Source organism: Chiloscyllium plagiosum, chromosome 24, assembly GCF_004010195.1.
Source record: "Chiloscyllium plagiosum isolate BGI_BamShark_2017 chromosome 24, ASM401019v2, whole genome shotgun sequence".
NCBI classification, from domain to species: Eukaryota; Metazoa; Chordata; class Chondrichthyes; order Orectolobiformes; family Hemiscylliidae; genus Chiloscyllium; species Chiloscyllium plagiosum.
In genome coordinates, this window is record NC_057733.1 from 34,515,502 (window position 1) to 34,537,950 (window position 22,449).

The following is a 22,449-nucleotide window of genomic DNA, read 5'->3' on the forward strand; positions in this document are numbered from 1 at the left end:
AATTCTAGAAATTGGCAATATACAGCATTACTAGTGAAAGTCTGAAGTTCCAATAAATACCACACTTTAAAAGAATAGTTACACGGATGCTGAAAACCTGCAGTGGAAATGAGAAATGAAAGATTTTGAAGAATTGACAGTCAAATATGAAAGGTAGGGTACTCACGACAAACATGAAGAGTGTGTAAAATATGAGAGCCATAGCACTGAAGGACTGGATAGAGGCCATCATGTTCCGTTGCAAACTCAGTGGCAGCACTATAAATACAGAGACTGCAAATAGCAAGAATGCTCGAAATCCTGGAGTTACCTAAAGAAAAAAAAAAGATAGTGAAAGTGCAAAATGATGTTAGAACTCCATCGTGCCAACAGGTTACTGCACAAGTTCATTTCTTATAACAAGGTATGGTCCTCCAGTAAACAGATTACATGAACAAAAAATGCAATATACCTAAAAATATAAATCATTGGAGTAATAATATTATAATTTAATCAGAGCGTTCAAACAAGGTCAGAACTAAGCAACATGAATCTTGAAGGGTTTATGGTTGTCACTTGAAACTCAAGATTAAATTGTAGTCTTCTATTCTTCGTTTATCATCTATTTTTATAAAAAAAATTCAGATTTGCTCAAGGGAGTACAATAATAATGTCAGTTATAGGCAGCATCAAAAATATAACAGCAGCAGTTGGTGTAAGGTCATTGTAAGGTCATCATAGAAGATTATTACTGTCAGAAAATTCAAAAGAATAATAGAACACTATAGAAATCAGGGAGTGAGTTACAAAGCTGTCAATCTGTTGAGGACTTAACTGACTTCACAAGCATTCAGAATGAAACTCAGACTTTGGTAGATACTTGCACCCCAAAATGAAAATATTGCCAGAAAGATTTGGCAGCTCATTTATATGCATGATTTTAGAGTGCTTTAATTATAGTGCAGCTTAAGAATTGAAATCAAAATGACAAAAGAAAGATGGAGTACAAATCAAATGTTTCCAAGTTTATGATCTGCATAACATATATTATTTAGCCACTTCAGGAAGATCACCCCCCGACCGCCACCGCCCCATAAATGGATAATACTTCTATTAGCTCATTGCTTGGAATAACTAGATCATAAAACGTTGCATATTTTATTTGGCTGAGGGGTGCAACTTCATAATTGCATTTGTGTGCCACTCTTGAAAGTAAACCTTTTTGAACTCAATTTATACTCTATGCAAAATCCACTTACCTGAAGTCCAAGCAATTGAGCAAAGAAATTGGATCCTAAATCAGCAATAACGACGTAAAAAGCGATACAGGTACCTAACATCAAACCAATCAAGCTAGAAAGTAAACAGAAGCCCATAATTAATAGCCTGAAATAAAATTTAACCCTCACCATTTACCCTAAGCCATAGCAAGCTTAGAGGTAGCTGCACCACATCATGATATAAACTCACAGAGACCAGCGCATATCTTGAGTTTTATATTCCATCTGCAGGGTTTTATAGATTATTTCAGCTGGAATGATTGCAGAAACCTTCAACAGACCTCAATAAAATGAGCTAAATGGAAAAATACAAACAAAAATATATAATGTCTCTTAGCTCATACATTTGATCACTATCTAGGAACCTTTGGAGGAAATTTGAGGGTGGTGGAGGAGGGCTGTTTTTCAGACTGGAGGCCTGTGACCAGTGGAGTGCCACAATGATCGGTGCTGGGTCTGCTACTTTTTGTCATTTACATAAATGATTTGGATGCGAGCATGAGAGGTACAGTTAGTAAGTTTGCAGACGACACCAAAATTGGAGGGGTAGTGGACAGTGAAGAGGGTTACCTCCGATTACAACAGGATCTGGACCAGATGGGCCAATGGGCTGAGGAGTGGTAGAAATCACAAATGTGGAAGCTGCTACTGAAGAAAACTTTGTTACGTTGCTGTAGTGCATGTACTGCATGATAGACACTGCTAGCACTACATGGTGGTGATGGAGAGGAAATGAATCTTGAAGGTGGTGGATGGGGGCTACCAATGCAAGCAGGATGCTTTGTCCTGGATTGTTTGCGCTTCAATATATTCTTGGACCTTCATCCATCTAGGCAAGTGGAGAATAGTGCATTAACTCCTGCCTTGTTTCATCGACGGTGGGCAGGCATCAGAGAGGTAAGTGCTTACCAAAGAAATTTCTAGCATCTGACATGTGCATATGTGTGCGCACGCATCAGTGTGTGACTACTGCAACTCCAATTTTCTGCTCAATAATAACCCAAGGGCTGCTGATAGTGGTCAGTAATATTCATGCTACTGAATTTCGAGGTGGTTAATCAGATTTATTCTTTTTGGAAATGGTCAGTGACTGCAACTTGTGTCCCAAAAATGTTAGCAGCCCAAATCTGATTATTGTCCAGGTCTTGTCATTTGAACAGACAGCCTTCATATTGGGAAAAAAACTCCAAATGGTGCTGGACATCATGCAATCATCAGTGAATGATCTTGTGGAGAAAGAAAAAGGTCATTGATGAAACAGCTGAAGATGGTTGGGCATAGAAACTCCTGGAGTGACAGGTCACATATATACAGAATAAACACTGATGTGGTTGTTATTAGGCTAGTTTATAATTTCAGATTGTATTGAATTCAAACTTCACCATCTGCCATGAAAAGATTTGAATCCATGCCGCCAGAACCTTTGCCTGGGATTCCAGATTACTCATCCAGTTACAATACCGCTTCTCCACCACCTCTCAAAAACTATTTAAAAGAAAATCTCCCTCTGAGGACACAGGCTAGAGTAGTCACTTACTTCGGCAATGAAAAAGTCACTGCTTCACAAAATCTCAAATTCTTAGGCCTTTCCAGAAGTAGATTCATATCAATTATAATGTACAACTTCAAAACTATAGGGTGAAGGTAAAGTCATCCAGTGGAGACAATTTCAAAATTAGGACAAAATACTTAGAAAAGTCAAATCACCAACCTAGCATTCAAGTTCGATTTACTGCAATACATTTATGTGGCAATGTAAAAGCAGCCCAGTACACAGTTACAAAGCAATTTGAAACACGTCTTTTCAGGAAGCATTTCACAATGCTGCATTTTAACCAAAGATGCAAAAAAGATGCCAAGCAGTAGAGGCCTGTCCTTTCAGTCCAAGTCAATTACACTCTAATTACTGAAGAAAGGAAGTCTATAATTAGTGAAGAACATTGCTCTACAATTATTTGGCTGCATGGATTAGTTGTCAAGACTGAAATATTACAGTTTAAATTGTAAACGACCTCTAGAGTAATGTGATAGCGTTCTAATAAGATACAAGTGTTAACTCTTAACAGTCTAAGATGAAAGTTATTTTGCTTTTATGTGCCTTAACATCCTACACTTATTTCACTTACTTATTTTGTCTTTTCTTATCTGTGGAGCACTCAAGGAATTATTTTTAGGGGAGGAGCTGGCCTTGTGCTATTATCCCTAAGCTTCTAATTCAGAAATTCAGATAACATTCTGGGGACTCAGGGTCAAATCCCACCATGAGAGATAGTGGAATTTTAATTTAATAAAAAACATGGAATTAAGAATCTACTGATGATCACAGAACCACTGTCGATTGTTAGAAACACACATTTGGTTCATGAATGCCCTTCAGGAAAGGAAATCTGCCACACTCACCTGGTCTGGCCTACATGTGACTTCAGACCCATAGAAATATGGTGGAGTTGTATCAATTGTTACGAAGTCCCAATAAAGAAATGACGCTGGACAAACCACCTAGTGTTGCCCTAGGCACCAAAAAGACAGCAACAGAGGCAGCTCTGTCAACCCTTCAAAATCCTCATCTTCTGAGGGCTAGTGGTGAAATTGGGAGCACTGTCTAGCAGACTTGTTAAGCAACAGCCTGACAGTTACACTCTCAGAATCATATCTTACAGAAAATGTCCCAGACATCATCCCTGGATATGTCCTATCCCATCAGCAGGATAGGTGGCAGAACAGTGGTACACAGCTGGGATGGAGCTGCACTGGGAGTCCTCGACATTGACTCCAGACAGCATTAAGTTTCATGGCTTCAGGTTAACGGAGAAAGGAACCTTTTGCTGGTTACCATAAACAGTCCTCCCTCGGCTGATGAATCTGTACTCCTTAATATTGAACAACATTTGGTGGAGGCATCGAGGATGGCAAAGGCAAAGTGCAAAAGCACTGCTAATCATGCTGGTGAGGTCCTAAAGGGCATAGCAACTGGACTGCATCTGGTGAGGAAACCACCAACAGGGAAAAACATACTTGACCTCATCCTTACCAATCTGCTGGCTGCACATGCATCTGTCCATGACAGTATCAGCAAGAGTGACCACTGAACCATCCTGATAGAGATGAAGTCTTGCCTTCACGTTGTTTGGCACTGCCACAAGGGTAAATGGCACAGACTTGAAACAGATCTAGCAACACAATGCTGGACATCCATGAAGTACTGTGGGCCATCAACCTCATGCCTAGCATATCCCCCACTCGACTACTAGCATCAAGCTAGGCAATCAACCCAAGACAGTACAAGACAGCATGCCAGGAACAGCACTAGGTAAATCTTAACATGAGGTTTAAACCTGGTCAAGCTACCAAACAGGACTATTTACATACTAATCAGCACAAGCAGCAAGCGATAGACTCGGCTAAGCGATCCCACAGCCAACGGATCAGATCTAAGCTTTGCAGTCCTACCACATCAGTCACGAATGGTGGCAGACATTTAACAACTCACTTGAAGGGACGGTTCCACAAATATTCTCAATGATGAAACAGCCCAAAATATCAATGCATCAGCCCAAAACATACGAGGTTGACGCATTCACACCAATTTTCAGTCAGAAGTGCCCAGCAGCTTCCTCTAGTGGTCCCCAGCATCACCGATACCAGGCTTCAGCCAATGGAGGCACTGGATACTGCAAAAGCTACAGGTCCAGAAATCATTCCAGCAATAACACGAAGACTTGTGCTCCAGAACTAGCCACTCCCCTAACTAATCTCTTCCAGTACAGCGACAACACTGGAATCTACCCAACAAGTGGATATTTGCCTAGGTATATCCTGTATACAAAAAGTAGGTGTGGTGTAAAATTATGTCCCAATACATGTGTGAATCATAATGTAACACATGTATTGGGCCAAGCAGTGGAATGTGGTGAAACGGTTAAAAAATTATGTCCCAATACATGTGTGAATCTAACCGGAATGGAGGTGTTGCTTAGTCCCGTGTGAATCTTATTACACACCTCCCCGTGTGAATCTTCTTATCTGTATGTAACCAGAATGGAATGTGTTTTTTAGCCTTGCTCTGCTGTTCACATGAATGTTTATATCTGGAAAAGAGTATATCAGCTGGAAAAGTCTCCAGTTCGGGGAGTCTGCTCCGGGGTTACGTTTAACCGCCGAGCGTGGGTTGTTGGCAACCGCTCTACGAGAACTGACGGCTCCCAGTTCCGGTAACATGTAGAGTGAGTATAAGCCAGACCCGTTGGTTGTGGCGACGCTGCGGGGAATAAAATGCTCATATTCTAGCAGACTCGCCTCTTGGTCGTTTGTTCTGTGTCAGACTACTCTCCTACGAACCTGACCTTGAGAATTTTTTAAAACAGTAGGACAATCCAGCCCAGCCAATTACCACTCCACCAGTCGACTCTTAATCCTCAGTAAAGTGATGGAATGTGTCACGAACAGTGCTACGAAGCTGCAACTGCTCAGCAATAACCTGCTCAATGATGCCCAGTTGGGTTCAGTCAGGTCCATTCAGCTCCTGATGTCATTACAGCCTTGGCTCAAATTCAGACAAAAAGAACTAAATTCCAGAGGTGAGAATGGCGGCCCTTGACATCAAGGCTGCAGTAATCCAAGCATGACATCAGGAAAGCATAGCAAAACTGGACAATGAGGCAAACTTTCCACTGGTTGGAGTCATGCTTGGCATAAAGAAACATAGTTGTAGTTGTTGAAGGTTAGTCACCTCAGCTCAGGACATGGCTGCTGAAATTCCTCTGGCCCAATGGTTTTCAGCTGTTCCATTAATGACCTTCCCTCAATCATAAGATCAGAATTGGGAAAGTTTGCCTCGGATTGTGCAATGTTCAGCAGTATTCAAGACTCTTCAGATACCGAAGCAGTCCATGTTCAAATGCAGCAAGATCTGAACAATATCTATGCTGGAGTTCACAACTTGCAAGTAATATACGCACCAAAAAATGCTAGGCAATGACCATTACCACTAAGATACAATCTAACCACTCTGCCTGGACATTCAACAGTGTTGCCATCACTGAATCCCTCACTATCAACATCCTGCACTTAGCAATGACCAGAAACTCAAGTGGGCTTGCCACATAAACACAGTGGCTACAAGAGCAAGTCAGAGGCTAGGAATACTGCGGCAAGAAATTCACCTCCTGACTCTCCAAAGCCTGCCCAATTATAATTCACAAGTCAGGAGTATGATGGAATAATCCCTACTTTTCTAGCTGGATATAGTTCCAACAATACTCAAGAAGTTTGACACCATCCAGGACAAAGCAATTCGCTGGACAGGTACCACAAATGGCCACTTCCTCCACCACCTTCATTCAATAGAACGAGACGCACTACAGAAATTCACCAAAGATTCTTAGCCAGCACCTTCTAAACCCAAAACCACTTCTATCAAGAAGGACAATGGATGCAGATACATGGGGATATTACCATCTGTAAGTTTCTTTTGAAGCCATTCGCCATCCTGATTTAGAAACAGATTATCATTCCTTCACGGTCACTGTCAAAACCTGGTATCTCCTCCCTAAGGAAATTGTGGGTCAACCTACAGCATGTGAAATACAACCATTCAAAAAAACCAGCTTCCCACCACCTTCTGAATGGCAATTAGGGGCCGACAATAAATGCTGACCAGTGACATCCATATCCCACAAATGAATAAAAAACATCTTGCATAAGAGACAAGCTACTAGCTTTAATACAAAGCTATTAATGTTTCCTCCAGATTTTAGCACATTGTTTGTAGTTCCTCCTGTAAGGAAATTTGTCATGGTATGTCATGCTGATCTATAACCCCCACACTATTTTGCATTCCACTACAATTAGGCCAAATTCCCTTTCTACTGCCCTTCTCCTTCCCTCCACAAGAGATTTCAGTAACTTTTCAGCTCGGGTCAAGTAGCTGAAGCAATAATACATCTTTCTGAAAGCCAATTCAGAGAAAGTGATGACCTTGTGGTATTATCACTGAACTGTTAATCCAGAGACCCAGGTAATGTTCTTAGGACCTGGGTCCAAATCCCACCACGGCAGATGGCAGAATTTGAATTCAATTTTAAAAAAGTCTAAACTAAGGTCTGAAGATGGTTCAAATTGTCAATAGTTGGAAAAACCCATCTGGTTCACTCATGTCTTTTAAGGGAAACTGCCATTATTCCCCAGTTTGGCTTACATGTGACTCCAGACCTGTAGCAATGTGGTTGACTGCCCTATGGACAATAAATGCTGGCCTCACCAGCAATGCCCTCATCCCATGAATGAATAAAAAAAAAATTCTTAAACACAGACAACCAAAGTAGTATCCCTAAAAAGCATGCTGTACCACCTACACAATACATCCCCAAAAAGGTTAAAACAGAGGAAAAGCAACTTGGATCAACACAGGAAACATATTTGTGGTAATTCCCCTCCAGCCTCTGAAGGCAATTAAAGGCATTCCAGGAGACCACAATGACACAGTAGCACATCCCACAACAATCAGCTTATCTTCCACCTGCAATTATGTTGGCCACTCTAGAACTATTTCCAGACTCTCTTGGCCTTTCTTGCATTCTCCATCATCCTTAATAAAACTTCATCAAAAAATGCTACAGCCTGCATTATGATCTTCAAGAAATCCCTCTAACTCATCACTCCTGCTTTGCAACCTATACCGACTGCTGGTCCACAAAGCTTCCAATTTAACACCCTACATAGGCTAGCCTATCTCTAGCTCTAACATCTAAACTTGGAACACTTCCAAGAAATCTGCAGCCTTCTAACTCTGGGATTGAGATTCCTCTACTGTCCTCATCACAATACATGCCTACAGTTAATGAAGCATTAAGCTACAGAATTCCACCCTAAATGCCCTATATTTAGTTCCTTTCTCAAGGCTCTTTCTGATACTGATCAAACTTTTAAATAATACTAACTTCAGTTCATTTTTGTCTGAGCTTTTATGAAAAGTCTTGAAACATTTCTCTACGTTATAGGCTCTGTTTGCACAAACTTTTGTTTTTGAATTCATCCAGTACGGATTTGAATCACTGCAATTCTAAGAATGGTCACTCACTGTACACAAAGTACTTCCAATATATAACCCAAATCTATCTTGAGTGAATTTTAATTTCATATCCTCCCTAAACTATATCGCTCAGTAGACTATCCACTTTTCTGAAGCAAAGCCTATCATTAAATATTTTGAGAGTCTCCTCAAAGTTCTATGTTTTCAAAGTTTGTGCGAAGATTTGTAGCTCGGGTGCTCGTTGTTGTGGTTCTGTTCGCCGAGCTGGAAGTTTTTGTTGCAAACGTTTCGTCCCCTGGCTAGGCGACATCATCAGTGCTTGGGAGCCTCATGCGAAGCGCTTCCACACGCAGACAACAGCAACATGAATTCGACTGGGACAACACTACTATCGTAGGGCAAGCCAGACAGAGAACAGCCAGGGAATTCCTAGAGGCATGGCATTCATCCACAAACTTCATCAACAAACACATCAACCTGGACCCAATATACCAACCACTACAGCGGACAGCTGAAACTGACAACCGGAAGCGGCAGGGACAGACCACTATAAACACCAGAGGAAACATCAAAGAAGCGCTTCGCACAAGGCTCCCAAGCACTGATGATGTCGCCTAGCCAGGGGACGAAACGTTTGCAACAAAAACTTCCAGCTCGGCAAACAGAACCACAACAACGTTCTATGTTTTTCTAGGGATAAAAAGCGCCAATCCCTCACTCTATTGTAGTAACTGAGGAATCTTAAAATAATTGTTCTACCAAAACCTTTTCCAAAGTCTATATTTCGACTTGATAAAGGAAACAAACCATATACAGCATTCTAGATTTAGCCAGATAAATAATATTTATTGTTTTATATTCATTAACTTGGCAGTAGACCCTAATACTCTATTCACTCTCACAACAGTCTTGCTACATTGTTCATGGGGCTTCCACAACTAGTGCATTAAAATGTCCAGGTCCACTTCCCACTCAGCAGCCTCAAGCAGGATACCAGCAGAGTTCATGTGCTTGACATCGCCCCTATCCAAGTGTATTATTTTGCTTTTATTCATCTCACAGTAAAAGACAAATGGCAAAACACAAGCCAATTGCTCCACAACCAATCCAAGATCTAAATACTAATCCAATAACACTCAGCCTTGCTTACTTACAATTTGAGAATCTCTCTTTCCCATCAAACATCAGTTCAAGTCTAGAGCACTATGGGTAACATCCTGCAGAAAAAGCTTAAAACTGTCTTTAAAACTAAGGATTAAAACCTCAGATTGGCTAACAAACTAATCTTTTGCTAAGCAACTTACAAATAGCAAATTAGCATGATTTACAGTCCTGACTTTAATTTGAAATAAATATTTTTATTAGGCATTCAAGAAGGAATTGCATGATTAGTTGCTTAAAAATTGCATGCAAGGTATGGCAGAAAAGCAGGCAACTGGCACTAGATAATGATGCATATTTAATGACCAGGTCCAGACATGATGGGCCAAATGGCCTCCACCTGCACCAAAACAATTCAGCGATTCTGTAGAAAGTTGACCAGAAAATAGCAGTCCAACATCTTTATTAAGTTTCAAGTACTTCTGTTTTCAAAATTAGCACACAGAACATAGGTAGTTAAGACAACAAGTTTGATGAAAATCTAAACAAAGTTACAAAGAATACCTTTTTCACAGACATCCATGATCCCAAAAAGATATGCTCACTTAGAGAAGAGAACCAAAGTGCGTTTAAGACTGCCAAGAAATGATTTTAAGGCAATCAACAAACAATTTTGTACAATACTGAATGCCAGAGTGAATGCAGCTAATGTTTGAAAAAAGATTGACAGGTCTGACTAAATGAGAGAAAAGTATTCACTAAATATGTTTTAGATTCTGATGAAAACAGATTTAAGTTTTTGTAAATCGTGATTTTTAAAATCATGTTAGCTAAGGGAAATTTAAATTTTCCACTTTGGATATGTGTTAATAGCAAGCTCTCTTATGGGAGTCACAACAGTTAAATGTAGAGCGCGTCTAGCAGTCTTCTCCAATGCTTTGTTGTAGTTTCCCCAATATCAAAATCCCACCAAGTCAGCATGACATTTTTCATAACAACAACCGATTAAATCTGAATGCGTGCACTAACTGACAGACTGAGTTCCAAGCTTGTGGTACTTTGAGCTTGAGGCCTTTACTCTAAAACGACAAAGGTGCACCTGCCTTCACTACTCATTGTTGTTAAAACTGAAAGCTACTCATCCTTTCAACTAGATTTGATCTTAACCCAAGTCAGTGTTAAGGCCAGCAAGCTACTCAACGGAATTAAATCACCCAGGTGACAGCTTCACAAGAAAAACTGAATATTTCGATACAAATGGGTGGTGCCTTGGTAAACATCTGTAACCTCTTGATCTTTTTCTCTATTATGAACTGCATAATCCAGATACTTCAGAATTACATGATTCTCAGTAATCATAGGTTGAACCTCATAAAAGACAGATTTTCCCAGTTGACCTCGTAACAGGTCTTCTTCAAAGAGACAATTAGCACAAGGTAAGGATTGGTGTGACAACCATTTCTTTGGTTCAATGTTAAGCGCAACGCTTGCTGTGGAATCATAGCTTGACAAGTTATCTAGGTTTTATGATAGCTTTAAAGTGTAGTGCAAGTGTGCTTAATGAAAGAATATTATTGTTTAAAAAAACTACCTTGAATTGTGGAAGTCAAGCTTACCTGGTCTCAACCAGCATTTTGCCTGCTTTTCCATAGGCATGAAAAGCTAAAAATTAAAAGTAACTGATTAGAACCGCACAGCAGTACAAGCACTTAGAATAGATTTGAACTTATTTTCCATTACATTTCAGGATAAAATGTTATATAGCAAGTGAGATGCGACAGAAATAATTTGAATATATAAAAATTCCCAAAGTATACGATCAATCTTTGTTACATTTTGTACTATACAGAGAGCATTAGCTTCTACCATTGCTGAATTTTAGTGCAAGACATTAAAGCACTAAATACCATTTAATGGTGAGTGTAATTCCACAAGGATACATTATTGCTAATAGGTGCTCTTGGCTGCAAATAACATTTAAATGCTGGTTTCAAAATATTATTTCAAGGCAAAGAGGAAGAATTCTATCTAAAAATATCAATAATTGATGGTACTTCCTTATGGAACACATTCCCTTCGAAGAACAGTATATTAATAAATTCTAAAATACTGAAATATCAATTATGATTTGAACACCTGTCAGCAGAATTGTAGTAAAAATTCCAATGCCAGGTCAGCTATCTCAAGTTCAGTAACATAAGACTGATGGTTTCTATGAGATATCAGAACACCTAATATGTTGATAAAGTACTCGCACATATTGTATACTCAACTGCAATGACCATTCTTGCTTACATCAAGAATAGATTGACATAATGGTCAGATCATGAATTCAGAACTACTTTAAATAAAATGGCAGGGAAGTTGAAAAATTTCAGCTTGCTGGCTGCACATTATGAAGATTGCAATGTCTTCTCAAAAAGATAAGCCACCTACTGTTGCATGATATTTATATTACAGCAGTATTCAGTCAACATTACAGATATCAACAGCTATACAATTTAAATTGTTAAATTCTCAGCAGAGTGCAGCAAGAAAAAAATTAAAGTGGCCAGCAGAAAGGAAATTACAACATCAAGAAAACTCTATGGGTAAAGATTTATTAGTGATAATATGCACCTATGGAATCACCTATCCTTAAAGAGCACACACTGATGTTTAAAAATAAAGCTGCTGGTGGAAATAAGGTCAAAAATAGAAATCAGGATTCAGGGTTATTTTACACACAGGCTGGATGAAAAGTCTGTACGAGACATCAAAGTGGTCAGAGTAGAACATGTTACACTTTCACCTCTTCACTTGCCCCTTCTGTAAAGTCCTTATTTACAAGTTTTCCCAAGTACCATTGTGATTTATTCAAAAATTAATCCATATGCTCTCCCACTAACCTTTAGGGCCAGTGGCTTATCTACTCGATCTCCTGAGCTTTCCCCACTTCCTTTTTCCTAGTCTTATCATCCTCACTTAACTGCAATCTGCCACAAAAACTCACTTTAACCTTTATTATCTTGGATTCTGAATTTTATTCTTGCTTGTGGTTCTCTTGGATAACCAGCTAAATTTAATCCTACCAGAATAATTGCTCTGTGACTTAGCCATATTCCCTCAGTCCTTGCCTAATTTCCTCATTCAACTTCCCAACCCATTCCTTCAATAAATCTTGGCCTTCCCTTACTGATGGTGATCATCATGAAAATGGCTCTCTTTAGACAACCACTGTTGCCAAACCCCATCCAAATAGCTGTCAAATCTAACTCCATCTCCTCTTCAAAAAACTTCTCCAGTCCACCCAGATCAGTGGTCATCCATCCAAAACCATACTACCTACTTTTTTTAAAACCGATCTTTTAAAAAACTTCTTCAAAAAACAAATCATCAAACCATCTTTTTAAATTCTGTGTTATTTCACCGCAGTTTCTTACATTCCATAAATGCAAACTGATATTGTATCTAGATTGATCATTCATTTTATCAGCAATACGAACACAGAGTAAATCCACTTACGAGTCATAGAGTCAGAGATAGACAGCATGGAAACAGACCCTTCGGTCCAACCAGTCCATGTCAACCAGACATCCCAACCCAATCTAGTCACACCTGCCAGCACCTGGCCCATATCCCTCCAAACCCTTCCTATTCATATACCCATCCAAATGCCTTTTAAATGTTGCAATTGTATCAGCCTCCACCACTTTCTCTGGCAGCTCATTCCATACATATACCACCCTATGAAAACGTTGCCCCTTAGGTCTCTTTTACATCTTTCCCCTCTCACCCTAAACCTATGCACTCTAGCTCTGGACTCTCCCACCCCAGGGAAAAGACTTTGTCTATTTATCCTATCCATGCCCCTCAGGATTTTGTAAACCTCTATAAGGTCACCCCTCAACCTCTGACACTCCAAGGAAAACAGCCCAAGCCTCTCCCTATAGCTCAAATCCTTCAACCTTGGCAACATCCTTGTAAATGTTTTCTGAACCCTTTCAAGTTTCACAACATCTTTCTGATAGGAAGGAGACCAGAATTGCATGCAATATTCCAACAGTGGCCAATGTCCTGTACAGCTGCAACATGACCTCCCAACTCCTGTAATCAATACTCTGACCAACAAAAGAAAGCATATCAAACGCCTAAAGCAGGAAACATTAAAGAGGGTGCAATGGATTACATATAGTGAAACAGTTTCAATCATACGCAAACAAATACCCAATCAGAACAAATATATCTTCCAGCTACTGAAATCAAGTGAAAGGCAATTCAATACTTCCACTGAATTAACAAGTTACTAAAAAATTAGAATACAGCCTAAATTGTTAGATTACCCAAGTTCTTAATGTTCTATAAGTCAACATTAGAACAGAATTGTAAAATGGAAATCAACTGCAACATCCCACCGCCTGGACAGTTAGTAACTTGGAACGAGTTGATTTCTGTGTGATTCAGCATCAGTGATACTGGAGGTTCATGTGAATGGGCAACAGTTCAAGACAGAACTGGGCTCAGTTATAATATTTCTCAACTGTAAGATAGACAGTTGACAGCACATTGGTAATAAACAGGAACTTGTCAACATATAACAGAGGAGGCAGTATTTGAAATTGCTGCATTTTAGTCTAATGGTGCAGAGGATAATTTCAACATTTAGAAACACGTCTCTATTATTGCAGTCCCACAAAATATCTTACCAAGGCCTGGGTATGTCCTGCGCTTGCTGGTGTTTGCTGACTTCACCAAAAACATGCAGGACTGGTGAGTCATCCAGGAACAGAAGAGAAGTAGAACAACACCAAATGCGATTCCACACTGCAAGGTAAAAGAAAAATCAGGAGATAAGATATCCATGATAATTTGAAAGCAGCAACAAGAGTATGGACCAAGTAAGAACTGATCCCAAAGGTTGTACATTAGCAGTTTTAAAAGTACCTATCAATAATTCAGTCCGGTGAAATTACCTGTGGTGTAGACTGGATTCAGAAATCTGAACCAGACAAAAAATTGCCTGCAAACAGTATTTGATAGGAATGTTAGACTGTTAACTAAAACGAGAATTGAAAATGACTTTCAATTCAGTTTATCAAAACCTAAAAAAAAATTCTAATATAATTCTAGAACAGTTGTGTAATTCCCTATTTACCAAAAATAACAGACCTCAAAGGGCAGTTATCCCATTTGCAATCTGCCCAGGTCCAGCTAAGAGTTCCATACTCAGGATTACAAACAAACTTTCAGTCAAAATGGTAGAGTAACTTAACCTTTGCAGAACAGCGATCCTTCAGTAAAAGCAGTTTAAGCATACAAGGAAACAACAAAAAACTAGAGACATTTTGGATTGGATAGGTTGAAGAAACTAAATGACCTACCCTTGAGCTGATCATTACTACAATCTTACTTACCAAAATACAAAAGAATAAATAAGGCAAAGCCAACTTTGGCCAAAGCTCCACCACCTTATGGTAAGGATGTGTTTTTAGAGATTCAAGGTAGGATGGAACAAATTTTAAAGTGAAAGGAGGGGTCATTCATGATCTTTGTTGTTCTTCCCTGGACTAGCATTCATGGGATGCACCAATACAAAGGACTCCAATGTGCGAGGTTGTGCATCCTCAAGGAGTTGTTATAGTCCTTCCAGTCTGAGTAAACCTATTAATAAACCAAAGTGGAAGCAATATTTTAATTTGCTTGTTTTTGAACCTTGCACCATCCAATCTTTTTGGCTCTGGAATAATAAAGACAATTTGCTCAGGTGAGAATCAAGGCAAGCAATTTTAGGACTTCTCGACATGCTCCTGCACTCCTCCATTTCATACCCGAACAATATATTATGAGGAACAGCCAATTTGCAGGTTTATGCTGGGACCATTAGTCCATCAAGAATGCACTTCACTTCTGGGCCTGGGTTGATGAGAAAGTAGCATGCACAGAGAAAGAATTTTTTTTTTTTTTTTAAAACTCTTGCTTTTGTAAATTATGTAATTCTTCTATGGAATGCACCATCATCCCCATCATTTCACCTGAGTCTGCACAAATCTGACAGTCAGACAGTCAGGATGATCTTTGGGTTTTTTGGGTGGAGTTTGGTGACAATTGTTCAAAACTATAATTGAATCAACCATGTAAATCCTTGCAGGTATAAGAGCAAATCAGAGGTTAGGAATTCTCTAATAAGTAACTCTCCAGCTGATTCCCTAAATGCTGTGCATTATCTATCCAGATAATACCAAGAATCATTCTGACTTTCAGGTCTGTGTAAATTCAGGGAAAAAAGTAAAAGTCCAAGAATGAGGTTCAAGGAGGCTGATGTTCAGATTTAAATCAACTTGGCATAGAACAGCCACGGTGACATCTTCCAATGTGACGTTTGGAAATATAAACTCAATGCAAATAATGTGCAGTTGTCACTGAGTCTTGACAAAACATTGGCTGAATAAAAAGTAATTGAGGAATGACCATGACCCAAACCTCCCTCCGTCCCTCTACTGCTGGGATTGTAAAAACATGAAAATCACGATGATGCTTCAAGCTATTACTGAATGTAACTTTACCTAGCTAAATACAACAAGACCGCCTGTGTATACTAATAACTTTCCTAATTATCCACAATTATAATCTTTGAGGTTGGAGACGATTTGTAGCTCAGGTTGAGGTCCTGGATCTAAGTTTGCTCGCTGAGCTGAAAGGTTCATTTTCAGATGTTTTGTCACCATACGAAGTATCATCAGTGAGCCTCTGGTAAAGCACTAGTGTTATGGTCAGCTTTCTATTTGTGTTTAGGTTTCCTTGGGTTGGTGATGTCACTTACAAAACACCTTGCAAGAACTATAACAAACACTAGATTGGACAAACAGGCAGAAAACTAGCCACCAGGATACATGAACATCAACCAGCCATAAAAAGACATGACCCACTATCATTGGCATCCTTACATACAAAAGAGGAAGGACACCACTTTGACCATCCTAGGACAAGCCAAACAGAGACATGCACGAGAATTCCTAGAAGCATGGCGTTTCAACTGAAACTATCAACAAAAACATCAATTTGGATCCCATCTATCACTCTCCGAGAAGAACAGAAAATGATGTCACCAACCCAAGGAAATCTAAACACAAGTAGAAAGCAGACCATAACACCAATACTTCACAGGAGGCTTACTGAAGATGTTACCTCGTATCGTGAAATGTCTGAAAATGAACCTTCCAGTTACTTACATCCAGATATCTTTGAAATTGCTACAAATCATATAAGAAATATGCTGCTTGTCAGGCTAAAACGTGCTGACAAAACGCAGGCTGGGAAAGGAGATGAACAATCAATACATAATTCCTTTGAATACTAAAACACCAGATTGCTGTTATTGAAACAAACAAAGAAAGTGTTTGCCATAAATTTCAACAGAACAATTATTTCCTGGATGTAAGAGAACATTTATTATTTCTGAGCAAAATGCCCCCTTTTTGTCATATGAGCTGAAGCCAGGTGGCAAGACAGCAGCAATAATGTCAGATATACCAGAAGTAACAAACAAAAAGTTGTCAATAAGGAAAGATATAACCCTACTGGCAACAACCCTGGATCCATTATGAATGTACATCATGGCAGCAATAGTGGCCTGTAATATGATCTGTACATATGAACTGTGACAGCAGTTGTTATTGAAACTCCTGGATCATATTTCCAGAGAATTATTCACAAAACTATAGGCACTACACACAAATGTTCTCTAATTAACAACTTTGGATTATTTCTTGATAAATCAGTCCGAGTGTAATCATGTCTTCTGATTATAGACATCACATATGAAGGTACCCAAGTACTGACAGTTTTTAACCACACAGGCTGCACAAGATAAATACAGCTTCAGTTTGATGTTTTATGATAAACAATTTTACCAAGGAGGAGTTTCTAGGTTCCAATCTAATTCAGGGATTCAGATGATGTCAAAATGCAAGATAGCAGTCACTTATAACCACTGAACCTTCAGAGTCCTTTCTTGATAAGCCATTTTGAGTCTCCACAGTTTCAATCTTATTACAGATTCCAAGGAGCATTTGCAAAACTATAAACTAACCTCATGATTGAGGTATAGAAGGAAATTGTATCACACTTCCCTAACATCATTACATCTCCATCAGAAGTGGCCCAAAGCATTTTCTTACAATGAATTCCTACGAAGGACAGTCACTTTTGTGCAGGCGAATACAGGACCAGTTTTTTGGATACAAGTCTCCCAAAAATCAAAGAGACAAAAATCTGTGAATTTAGCATTGCCATCATCCAAACACCACAGAACTTCCTGTTATTTTATAACTAGTGCCATGAAATCTTTAACATTCAAGTGAATCACTTAAACAGGCCAGAATTTGCCCACAATTTAGATCATACAGCATCTCCTGCAACGTTACACTCCCTCAGTGTTACATTGAAATGTTTGCAGAGATTTTTCTTTCATCAAATTCTGGAGTGGAGTGGAGTTTTAGTGCACAGTCTCCTGGTTCAAAGCAAAATAAAGTTCTACAAAAAGTGAATTAAAGTGACAGTAAAATTATTTAAGATTACAAGTCAGATATGGATGATCCAGAGATTTCAGCACACCTTAGTAAATTTTTTAGAATCTACAATAGGAATATGGAGTTTTAAATGTAATATTCTGCAAAAATGAGCTTACTTGCTTAGTATTGCACTGATATTCTAATCTCAAAAATGTGTTTAATTCTCAGAGTGGGACATGAAACCATGGCCTTGTGACTCAAGGTACCTAATATGCCAGTGAGTCAAACTGAAACATATGTTAAACCACATTCGTTTAAAAATAAAACATCCACACGAAGGTAAAGATGTTATATTTGTAAAAAGACTTCCAACACTTAGTACAGCATTGCATTAGAGACACCTGTAGCCTGGCACATCTTCACTCACCTGTTTGAAGCAGAACGGCATGGTGAGCACACTCACTCCCACGATACTGTTCACCACATTCATGATGAGGCCCCAGTTTGAAGTAGCCATGTTTGATCAGGTTTTTTTTTGGGGGGGGGGGGGGGGGAGATATCGCAGAATCTCAAAATGTGGTTACAAAACACGTTAGACTTCTTGGCTCATCTCTCTTCGACGTTGCGAATTAACAGTTAATGAAGGACAGATACACATCATCAAACAGAAAACAGCTGCCTACTGAATCTTGTCCTCATTAGCGGACGAGTATCGAACATTATGTTCTCAACCCCAACTTGTCATTTGCGAACAGAAAACTGACCCTGCTAGTTTGTACGGTGTTGCAACTTTTAAAAATTCTGCAAGAGCTTGAAAGGGTGAAAATAGCTGGAGCATAAGGTAAACAATAGCACTGTACCAAACAAAACACTCCTGGGGCGGGATCGATTAAGTGATCCTGGAACATAAGTTATACATAGCAAAGGAAATTTACCATGTCAATTAGACTGAAATAAGGCAGATAGAGCTGGATAACAGAATAGAAATATTAGTTTAAAAATCAAAAGCTTATGAAGAGATAAAATGCAAGGATAAACAACGCCCAAAAGAAAACAGGTCTGAAAATTCAGCGTGTATCGACAAAGAAAAACAAAGGGAAAAGACTGCAAATCAAAGTTTGCCTGCAGGTAAAAGCGTGAAAGATGCAGCAAGTGAAACGAGGCGTGGAAGGGTATTCAAAATAAATTCAAATGGGTGTTGGAAGAGTGAGGGAGAAAGTGGAGCAGCTCAGGAGATGGAGGTGAAAGCACCAGGACCGTGACGTGGCGTGTCTTCGAGCAAAAACTTTAGCGAAGGAGGGTTTGCTGGGGAGCGGCGACTCCTCGGGGAGGGGGTAGCTCTCACTCCCTGTCCACCGTGTCCGGCCTACCGGCCGCCAGCTCTCAAACTAGACCCTCCCCTGACCATCACCACCACAGCCAACCCCTAAATTAAAAGTAACAGTCCGCCGCCTGATCGCCAACTTCTTGCCGTCGCGAGGTGAAGGATGCCACAGGCTGAGCACCCACTTCCTGCAACAATAACTTGCTGTTCTTTTTCTTTACTTCCTCTCTCCCTCCCCGTGGGGCTGCTGTCAACTCTCTGTCCTCCCCTCCCCCCACAAACACACACACACACACTCCTTTCACCGGCCCGTCTCCAGGAAGTTTCCGGCTTAACGACAAGTGTACCGCCGACCAACGGATCGCCTCCCGCTTGGGGTCCTCCGAGCGCAGCGCCGCCCCTCAGGCGAGGAGGTCTCACGACAGTTGTCAGTCTCTGAGGCGGGAGCCGGATTTGATTGTGGTTGCTAACCGACGCAGCAGAGAGAAACCCCAGCAGGAAGGAGACGCTTAAAGTTTCCAGTTAGGTGTGATTTTTTAAAAAATACCAAAAGATTTGCTGGAGATTTGAAACAAACAAAAATTGCTGGAGAATCACAGCAGATCTGGCATTTTTCGAATCTGATCTGATTCTTGCATAAAAATAACACTAAAGAATGCTGGAAATCTGAAAGAAACAGTCAGAAAATTGCTGGAGAGAGAACAGCGTTATCATTTCGAGTCCCAGTGACGAAGGGTCAATCGGAGCATGTTTTCTCTTTACTGGTGCTACCAGACCTGCTGGTTTATTCTAGCAATTTCTTTGTTGGTTTCAAGTGAGAATCTTCTTTGGAATTTGTTTCAGATTTTCATCATCTGTATTAATATGTCTGTATATCTGTAGCTGATGATACACCATCACCACCCCCTCTCAGAAATAAAGACTATCTGTTTTATTGAAGGCTGTTGTGTTCCGACAGTCTGCTCCTGAAGAAGGGCCTGTGCCCGAAACGTCGAATCTCCTGTTCCCTGGATGCTGCCTGACCTGCTGTGCTGTTCCAGCAATAAAGTTTCAACTTTGATCTCCAGCATCTGCAGACCTCACTTTCTCCTGCAATAGTCTTAGAATCAAGTCCAGATCAGCACTGTCCTCATGACCTATCCTACCTGCCAATATCCCTTCCCACCTATCCGATCCACCCTCCCGTCTGACCTATCACCTCCATCCCCACCCCATTCACCTATTGTACTCTTTGCTACCTTCCCCCATCCTCCTCTCTGACCTGTTCCTCCTCCTTGGATGCTGCCTGACCTGCTGTGCCTTTCCAGAACCACTCTGATCTAAACTCTGGTTTCCAGCATCTGCAGTCCTCACTTTTGCTTAGAATCAAGTCCCACTTGCTCCTAGATATGTGTCTGTGCAGGATAATTGACAATATTTGATTTATTATTGTCACATGTGCCTAAATACAGTGAAAACTTCAGTTTTGTGAGCAGTACAGGCAGATCATAATGTACAAGGACATATAGTTCATAGGGTGTTTAGACAGATTGAGGCAGACAAGGTTACAGCTGCACAGGTAGTGCACAAAAGCAAGATCAACATTAGACATCAAGGAAATACTGAAGAAGGGTGATAACACACTCAAGACTGTTTCTGACTCCACAGATGCAGGCAGTGCATTATGACAATAGGAGCAGTTGGAACTGTCTATCGGAGAAAATAAATCGAAGAGGAGATTTGTGAGCAGGCTGGACTGAATAAATAGGGAGATATTTCCCCTCATAAACGAAACAAGAACAAGAAGGCTTAGATTTAAATTGACATGTAAAAGAAACAAGGGTGATATGAGAGAAACCTGCTTATACAACAATCTGTGGGAAGCTAGGGAAGTGATTGCTGGGCCCCTTGCTGAGATATTTGTATCATCGATAGTCACAGGTGAGGTGCCGGAAGACTGGAGGTTGGCTAACGTGGTGCCACTATTTAAGAAGGGTGGTAAGGACAAGCCATGGAACTATAGACCAGTCAGCCTGACGTCAGTGGTGGGCAAGTTGTTGGAGGGAATCTTGAGGGATGGGATGAACGTGTATTAGAAAAGGGAAGGACTGATTAGGGATAGTCAACATGGCTTTGTATGTGGAAAATCATGTCTCATGAACTTGGTTGAATTTTTTTGAAGAAGTAACAAAGAGGATTGATGAGGGCATGGCAGTAGATGTGATTTTTATGGACTTCAGTAAGACGTTTGACAAGGTTCCGCATGGGAGACTGGTTAACAAGGTTAAATCTCATGGAATACAGGCATAACTAGCTATTTGGATACAGACTGGCTCGAAGGTAGAAGACAGAAGGTAGAAGACATTTGTTTTCAGACTGGAGGCCTGTGACCAGTGGAATGCCACAAGGATCAGTGCTGAGTCCACTACTTTTGGTCATTTATATAATTGATTTGGATGTGAGCATAAGTGGTATAGTTAGTAAGTTTGCAGATGACACCAAAATTGGAGGTGTAGTGGACAGCAAAGAAAGTTACCTTAGATTACAATGGGATCTTGATCAGATGGGCCAATGGGCTAAGAAGTGGCAGATGGAGTTTAATTTAGATAATTGCAAGGTGCTGCATTTTGCGCAAGCAAATCTTAGCAGGACATATGCACTTAATGGTAAGGTCCTGGTGAGTGTTGCTGAAGAAAGAGACTTTTGGAATATTGCGTGCAATTCGGGTCTCCTTCCTATTGGAATGATGTTGCGAAACATGAAAGGGTTCAGAAAAGATTTACAAGGATGTTGCCAGGGTTGGAGCATTTGAGCTATAGGGAGAGGTTGAATAAACTGGGGCTGTTTCTCCTGGAGCGTCGGAGGTTGAGGGATGACTTTATAGAATTTTATAAAATCATGAGGGGCATGGATAAGATAAATAGACAAAGTCTTTTCCCTGGAGCAGGGAAGTCCAGAACTAGATGGCATAGATTTAGGATGAGAGGGGAAAGATATAAAAGAGGCCTACGGGGCAACTTTTTCACACAGAGGGTGGTACATGTGTGGAATGCGCTGCCAGAGGAAGTAGTGGAGGCTGGAACAATTGCAACATTTAAAAGGCATTCGGATAGGTATATGAATAGGAAGGGTTTGGAGGGATATGGGCCGGGTGCTGGGAAGTGGGACTGGATTAGGTTGGGATATCGGGTTGGCATGAACGAGTTGGACCAAAGGGTCTGTTTCCATGCTGTACATCTCTATGACTAAGTAATTAGGGTATGGAAT

The 22,449-nt window shown here is 40.2% G+C and overlaps 1 protein-coding gene across 2 annotated transcripts in view; it reads right to left on the reverse strand.

The window, feature by feature from the left end:
• Nucleotides 1-19,678, reverse strand: part of slc38a10 (solute carrier family 38 member 10) — a 130,752-nt gene extending 111,074 nt beyond the window's left edge. Inside the window, exons 1-6 of one of the 2 annotated variants that reach the window (XM_043714766.1) lie at nucleotides 18,307-18,393; nucleotides 14,784-15,030; nucleotides 14,076-14,193; nucleotides 11,007-11,052; nucleotides 1,239-1,332; nucleotides 167-310 (exon numbers count right to left, since the gene is read on the reverse strand). In XM_043714766.1, coding sequence (XP_043570701.1) covers nucleotides 167-310; nucleotides 1,239-1,332; nucleotides 11,007-11,052; nucleotides 14,076-14,193; nucleotides 14,784-14,909 — 528 coding nt within the window. In that variant the 5' untranslated portion in view covers nucleotides 14,910-15,030; nucleotides 18,307-18,393. Of the gene's footprint in view, nucleotides 1-166; nucleotides 311-1,238; nucleotides 1,333-11,006; nucleotides 11,053-14,075; nucleotides 14,194-14,783; nucleotides 15,031-18,306 lie in introns of both variants that reach the window. The other variant, XM_043714767.1, reaches the window with a different exon arrangement.
• Nucleotides 19,679-22,449: the final 2,771 nt, after the last annotated feature.